Source organism: Poecilia reticulata, linkage group LG1 (genome assembly GCF_000633615.1).
Source record: "Poecilia reticulata strain Guanapo linkage group LG1, Guppy_female_1.0+MT, whole genome shotgun sequence".
In the NCBI taxonomy this organism is placed as follows: Eukaryota; Metazoa; Chordata; class Actinopteri; order Cyprinodontiformes; family Poeciliidae; genus Poecilia; species Poecilia reticulata.
Window position 1 is genome coordinate 34,022,708 of NC_024331.1, and position 7,630 is coordinate 34,030,337.

At 46.5% G+C, this 7,630-nt stretch overlaps 1 protein-coding gene across 1 annotated transcript in view; it reads left to right on the forward strand.

The window, feature by feature from the left end:
* The first annotated feature begins 205 nt into the window (after nt 1–205).
* The window catches only part of tmem178a (transmembrane protein 178a), a 9,652-nt gene continuing 2,227 nt past the window's right edge, over nt 206–7,630 (forward strand). Inside the window, exons 1-2 of the mRNA XM_008420791.2 lie at nt 206–2,983; nt 3,842–3,955. Coding sequence (XP_008419013.1) covers nt 2,494–2,983; nt 3,842–3,955 — 604 coding nt within the window. The 5' untranslated portion in view covers nt 206–2,493. The remainder of the gene's footprint in view (nt 2,984–3,841; nt 3,956–7,630) is intronic.

The following is a 7,630-nucleotide window of genomic DNA, read 5'->3' on the forward strand; positions in this document are numbered from 1 at the left end:
CCATTAGCACATTTAGCAGTGAGTGAATGAGGATGATTGACAGCACTAAGACCCTCCTCCTGGTTCTGATTGGTTGTTTTGGTCAGAACGGTGCATCACTTTAACCAGTAATTCAGGAAGCAGATGGAGGAGATTGATTGTTTTCAGATTATCTGTCTCATAACAAACTGCTACATGGTGACAGCTGTAACAAATATGGAGAAACATATTTTATTAAACTGCAGCCTGAATAAAATGCAGCTACTAGCATGTTTAGAAGTCTGGATTGCTTCATGTGTGTTTTGCTCGTTGCTGCTGACTCAGTGATATAAAAAGCACCTCTTTGCATGCAGCATGGGGACTGATGCATCTAAAACCCATTAGCAGTAAACTTGCTAGTATCAAAGGAAGAAAAACCTTTTCAAGCCTGTTACAAGAGACTGTAACAGCAGGGGGCCTCCAGTTTATTGTTTTGTCCTGGGGCCCAAGGTTTCTGGCGGCGCTGAGTCCAGTGGAGCTTCCTCCTTTCAAAGCCTTCTGCTTTTAGTAGCTTCCTGTTTTATTTTGGAGAGTGTGGGGTTTTCTCCTCACTTCCTGTTCCTGAGGCTCCTGTCAGTTCTGTTTTATCTGGTTGGGTTTGGTGTTGAGTTACAGGAAGCAGCAGAGGCCAGCAGGGACGCTCCTGAATTATTGATCGCTCTCAAAGCTTTTATTTTCTTCCTGGGACGACGGCAGCAGCATCCACCTGAGATTTCCCAGGAGGCCTCAGTCACCAGGTCGCCACGGAAACAAGATAAAGCTGACAAGGACGAAGATGAGTCCAGTCGAAGCACATGACCCTGACGCTCTCCAACAGGAAAACACACCCCGACCCCCCACCCGCTAATCCCCCCATTGATCTGCAGACTCAGCGCTAATCTGGAGTTTCCTTCACAGCCGAATTTCAAAATAAAACCACTGGATTACATCTCCTGCTCATTAAGGTGCCTGTGGTAACCATATTTATCTCTGAGCCAAATATCTAGATTGACACTAATTCACTTGCTGATAACCGGACGTGGACCACCAAAATAAAAGCTGGGTCTTCATAAACCGCCGTGTTTCATCATCGTCGTTCAGTTGTAAACAGAACGAGTCGAGATGCTTCAGCATCTCACCAGCAGGCCTTTATTTTGAAAGTCCTCCTCCCTCCACCTATTTCAAAGTAAATGTCCATTTTGGCTAAACGTTTAGCGCTGAGATAACTGAATAGTTTGGAGCTGAATATTCAGTAGTTTGTAGATCACATTTCAGCAACACGTCGTTTAAAGGGGCTCAGCGTTTCGGCTGTTCCAGATCTGTGGTGCATAGAAGCTGAAAGCCGCGTCTCCATGTTTGGTTCTGGTTCTGATCCAGACCCAGCAGATCTTTACTCCGTTCAGCCATTTACTGACGACCAGAGAAGGAATGTAGAACTAGGTGATGTAGATCTTCCTGGTCTCTGATCTCTGTTCAGTTATAGATGGGGTCAAAGGTCACCTGGTGACATCATAACGTGGAGCTGTGTATCGTCTGCGTCGCCATGGTAACTGATCTTGCTTCCTGCTGTAACTTGAGCCAGTGGGAGATTATAGATATATAATCAGAGGACGGAGCCTTGGGGAACCCCACACGTGACCTCTGACCTCTGGATGAGACGTTTCCTATTGAAACAGAAATCCCGGTTCTTCAGGTCGGACTGGAAACAGTGGAGTTCTGGACTGGAGAGTCCGACCCAGTTCTCCAGTCGGTTCAGTAACATGATCAGAACCAGAACCAGTTCTGTGGTTCTTCCACCGTCTGTGTTTATATGGCTAAACTAGGGCTTTGACTAGGCCGGTCTCAGTGCTGCGGTAACCATGGAAACCAGCTGCAGGTTGGAGATCCAGACTGATTCTACCGGGTCTGGTACCTGCTGCTTCTGAAACACCTGACCAGGTGAGAAGGCTGGACGTTCAGACGGAGCTTAATGATTTATAACTGGGTTTATGGTGGATGTGGAGATTAAATCTCATTTCTAAAAAGCTAACTTTGATTATTGCTGAGTTAAACACGTTTAGTATGAAACTTGATGAGTTAATCCAGCAGGGCGGCGCTGTCTCTGAAAATATGGCTGTTTTCCTCTTTAAAGAATTAAATCATCTGAATAATTAACTGAACATGATGATACTTAATCAGAGGGACTCTCGGTTCTGTTGGACTGGACTCAGAACCAGCAGGTGGTTAGAACCTGTTGATGACGTCAAACGGTGTTGCAGCATCACCTGGACAGGTGTAGGTCAAAGTTCACTTCGGTTCTTTGATGCCAGCAGCAAGGGAGTGACTGGCAGCTTCTAGAACAATAATGTCGTTGGAATTTTATTGTGAAGGGCCGGCTTCCGGTGCAGCAGCCCACCTGCACGCACCTTGACGCAGCTCAGAGGCCAGTCGGCATGACAACGCGCTCTCCAGGGCAAACCGGGAACAGCTGATGGAGGAGGAGGATGGCAGCTCAGCATGTCCAGTAACGGAACCCGCGCAGAAAGCAGAACCGCCGCCGGTTCGGTCCAACTCCCGGCCATGGAGAGAGCGCGGCCCATCACGGTGAAGGTGTCCGCGGTGAGCCTGGCGCTCAGCTCGCTGTCCCTGCTGCTGCTGGTCACCGCCATCTCCACCGACCACTGGTACCAGACCGACACCCGCAGGCACAAGCAGAACTGCGACGGTTCCGACTCCAACGACCAGAAGAACCGGGAGATGCCCATCTACCACCTGCCGCTGGTGGACACCGGCGGCGCCGCGGCCCGGCAGCGGGACGTGGCGCTGATGAAGCCCGTGCATGTGGGCAGCAGGGAGGAGGAGCTGCTGGAGAACTGGCGGGCCATCCTGGGGATGGGCATCCTGGAGACGGAGTGCGGCAGGCCGCTGTTCTCCACGCACTCCGGCCTCTGGAGGAAGTGCTACTTCAAGGGACTGGACCCGGACATCGACAAGCTGATCGACCGGGGTGCGTGAACCACACACACACACACACACACACACACACACACACACACACACACACACTGATAAATGCACCACGGATGAAGGATGGATGGTTAATCACGTGATCTTCTGCTGCGGATGTTCCGTTCAGACACCTGAGCTTCCTGTGACCCCCTGATGACGTCACAGGAGGTGATAGAACAGAAAGATGATCGCGAGGACGTCAAAGGTCACCTGATGATGTCATGAGCTCATTAATCTGTGTTGAAATTGAACTGAGTGAGAAGAAGCTCAGTTTGAGCTCAACCCAATACCTGCCGGTACCAGTGAACTGGGAGGACTGGCAACCTGTCCATGGTGTTGAGAGCTGGTTCTGGATCTTCTGGTTCTGCTGGTTCTGGACCCACTACCTGCAGCTTTCCTAGCGGTTCCTCTGGTTGGATGGGTTGTTCTGGTTCTGGATCTGATCCCGGTCAAACTCCTGTAGAACGTTTTGAAGAACATCCAGCCCACAGAGCGGTCCAGACGCAGGTTCCAGAACCATCTGGGTTCCAGTTCCAGTCCAGGTGTTGAAGACGTGCAGCTGGATAAAGCTGAGCTCTGACCCGATCCAACAGCGGCGGGCCAGGACGGATCAGAACCAGGGTTCTGCTGACCTGAGACCAGCAGACTGGGTCCTACCAAACGCTCTGACCCGCTCCAGAACTAGCGGAACCAGATCCACAGATTACATCAGCCTCCAATAATCACGTTAGAGCCACGCCGCATCACTACATTTCCCATGATGCACCTGCCACTCTGACCCTGAAGGCTGACAGGCTATCAGGGAGCTTCTGGTTGATGAAATCATCACAGGTGTGTCTCACCTGTGTGTCTGCAGGTATCGCTGATCGCTGCACGGCTGTGAAGTACCACTTCTCTCAGCCAATCAGATTAAGGAACATCCCTCTGAACCTGACCAGGACCATCCAGCAGGACGAGTGGCACCTGCTGCGTAAGCACACACACACACACACACACACACACACACACACACACACACACACACACACACACACACACATACAGTGGGCTCCTGTAGGCTCATGTAGGTTCCTGTAGGCTCATGTAGGTTCCTGTAGGCTCCTGTAGCCTCATGTAGGTTCCTGTAGGCTCCTGTAGGTTCCTGTAGGTTCCTGTAGGCTCCTGTAGGCTCCTGTAGGCTCCTGTAGGCTCCTGTAGCCTCATGTAGGCTCATGTAGGCTCATGTAGGCTCATGTAGGCTCCTGTAGGCTCCTGTAGGCTCATGTAGGTTCCTGTAGGCTCCTGTAGGCTCATGTAGGCTCCTGTAGGCTCCTGTAGGCTCCTGTAGGCTCCTGTAGGTTCCTGTGGGCTCATGTAGGCTCCAGGTTTATAATACGGTCGGGGAAACCCTGGTGTCGGACTATTGCAGGGAGACGGAGCTCCGTGAATCATGGCCATATCAATGCAGCCAAGGGCCGAAAGCCCAGTTCGTTATTGAGGGGGAACGTAAAAAGGGACGTTTTTTAAGAGCAAATTCGGGGGTCAGCAAAGTTACAGTAAAATGTGTTTTTTTGTGTGTGTTCAATCTGCACCATCAAAAATGAGTAATATGTAGCAATGATTAACAAAAGTGTTTTTCTCTGTAAACAACCTGTTGAGACCCGTAGAAGTTAAACTCAGATGTTGCTTAGATACGAGTTTGGTGTTTGGGCCCCCAGAGTCTTGGTCAGCAGCAATATTATCTATAATTATAAGAATTATAGATACATTATCATTTATCTATAATTCCCAAAGAAGGCAAAGACCCCATAAGTTGCTCGTCCTACTGACCAATAAGTTTGCTCTGCTGTGATTTGAACATTATTAGTGATTAGTGAGTATATTCTGGACCCACATTTAAAAAGAGGAACTAGGCAGGGATGATTAGTATCCAGCCCCTGGCAGAAAGGATGCGGTCAGACCCTGAATCCATGGAGTAACAGCAGCAGGAGTCACCCATAAAGTCTCATTGTATGCGGATGACATTATTCTGTATTTCTAACCCTCCGAGCTCAGTCCCCAGGCTTATGGCCAGTTTAAAAGAGTTGGGAGAAATCTCAGGCTGTAATGAAACCACGGCTGAAGCTATGATGGTGGTGGGCAAATGGCCTACAGGCTTAGATAAAGAGGTCACTTTTAATTGGTCCAAGAGGGGATTCAAATATTTAGGTGTGGTGATTACACCACAAACCTCACAACTATTTAATGGGAGTTATGGTAGATTAATCACACGAATAAATCAGACCTGGATAGATGGGAGATTCTTCCTCTGTCCCTTTTGGGCAGAATAGAAACGGTGAGAATGAATTTACTCCCACGATTCGTGTATCTATTTCAGGCACTACCTATTTGGACACCTGCCCCCACTTTTAAAACTTTGGATAAAATTATTAATAATTTCATTTGGCAAAGGAGGAAACCAAGAATCAGACAGAAATTATTATTAAGCCCAAGAGAAAAAGGTGCCTTGGTCTGCATAGCCTGACTGGGTGTTGTGGTCGAGTGGCTGGTGCAGGATGGGGAGACGAACTGGATCGGTTCAGATCAACGCATGACCCCTGGTTCCTCTGGAAGCCATGCCATTAATGGAGGGGATTTCTGTTTTTTATTAAAAACTTGAAAATGAGTGGATTAATTGTACGTACAGAGTTTGGTCTCCAGTGAGGAAGGAAGTAGGAGCATCTTTAACAATATGACGCATAATAAAAATAGCCAAGATCACTGACTTCCAAACTGGATGCGGGTTCTGAGATGGGCACAGAAAGGGTTAATAAGAATGAATCAGTTATTCACCCTAAATGAAGTCATTTAAACAGCTAAACGTGGTTTATGCTCTAAACATGTCAGTACTTACAATTAAGGGGTTATCTTTTATCACACTAAAAATGGTTTGAAACAAAATACTTTACCTTTAGAAAACTTTGATAAAACATGTGGAGGAAAATAATGAGAGGAAGATTATATCTAATTAAACACCTATAGATATATTTCTCTGATAATCCTACAGATATAAAGCAAAAGTGGGAACTAGAAATGAATATTGTTGTTGAAGATGGGGAATGGGAGATTTGTGAAAAAGGTTTTAAGATCACCCACAGACTGGAAATTAAGAATAAGATTCAAAAATATGACAGAAACGCTACAAGTTTGTGTTGGAGGATCTGTAATCAGACAGACCAGTTAACCTGACAGTCATGGTTCTGGACTGTGGGGGGGGGGGCCCGGGTACCTGGAGAGAACCCACCATGCACAGGGAATCGAACCCAGAACCTTCTTGCTGCAAGGCAGCAGCTCTACTGTGCAGCCCCAATACAAGTCATGTGGTATTTAAATTATAACTTCAGTTGCTTTAAACCAGTGGTCCCCAAACACTGAACAGAGTTTTTTCATATATTGTATTTTGCGGTTTATATGTGGATGTTTCTTCAGCCACCAGGGGGCGCTGTGGCAGGAGGTGTGTCCTGTAAGCTGGGACAGATGAACACGTGTTTGTTATGAACACCGCAATCCTTATGTTAACACCTTTATGTTACTTTCCCTCATATATATACTATATGAATATATACTAGTCAGTCCCAGTGACCGTTTCACTAACGGTTTTTGCCCATGTGCTTTCTGGGTAAAAATCAATCGAGAAACGGCTCCCATACTGAGCTATTAGCTAATGCTAATGCTAACGCTGAGCCGTTTCAAACGCTTCTTATTAAAGTAAAAGTTAGAGCTAAATATAACTGAAATATTGGCTCCCTTCGACAGAAAAGGAGCCAAGTCTATGAAAGCGATGTAGCAGTTTAGCTAGTTTTGATTTCCATGGCAAAGGTGACAGTTTATCATGATTCAGCCAAAGTAATTAAATAAAATAATAAAATGTTTCTTCCTATTGAGCAGTGAAAGTAAATAAAACGTGTTACATGTCTTTTGCTGTAAGCATTAACTTACTGGAGGGTTTTTGTTAGTGCTGCAGAGCCACAGCTAGCAGCTAACAGCTAACAGCTAGCTCCTCCCTTAGCGGCTGTAACGGAGCCGGTACCGATCAGCAGCTGTTGCTCCTCCTACACTTTGGACTGAACCATTGCTCTAACAATGGGGGGGCCTAAAAAATGCTATTGCCTTTTTATATCAATATTGCTTAAATGCAAGAGTTTCTTTCATGATTTCTTTGGGGGGACAGTTCTAGACTTTTCCAAGATTGGGAGTACTCACTACTTTTTCAAATTTAGAACACATTTAGAATACTTATACTTATGTAGCAAACCAAAACAGGAACAAACTTGGAGTCCAGAAGAGCTGCCATCGTAGATCAGCTTTATTAGATTCTATATTCTTTTGCTCTTTTCTCTGATTTGTTACTTTGTATTTCCTTTTAACTCATGTAAAGCACTTTGAACTGCCTTGTTGAAAATAAACTGTATAAATAAAATGACCTACCTGTAGGTTCCTGTGGGTCCCAACGGCTGCTTGTAGGGACAGGCCCCCAAAGTAATGTGTGTCAGGAGAATGATTCCCACGATGCTTCAAATACATGGTGCGCACACACACACACACACACACACACACACACACACACACACACACACACACACACATACACACACATACACAAATACACACACAAATACACACACAT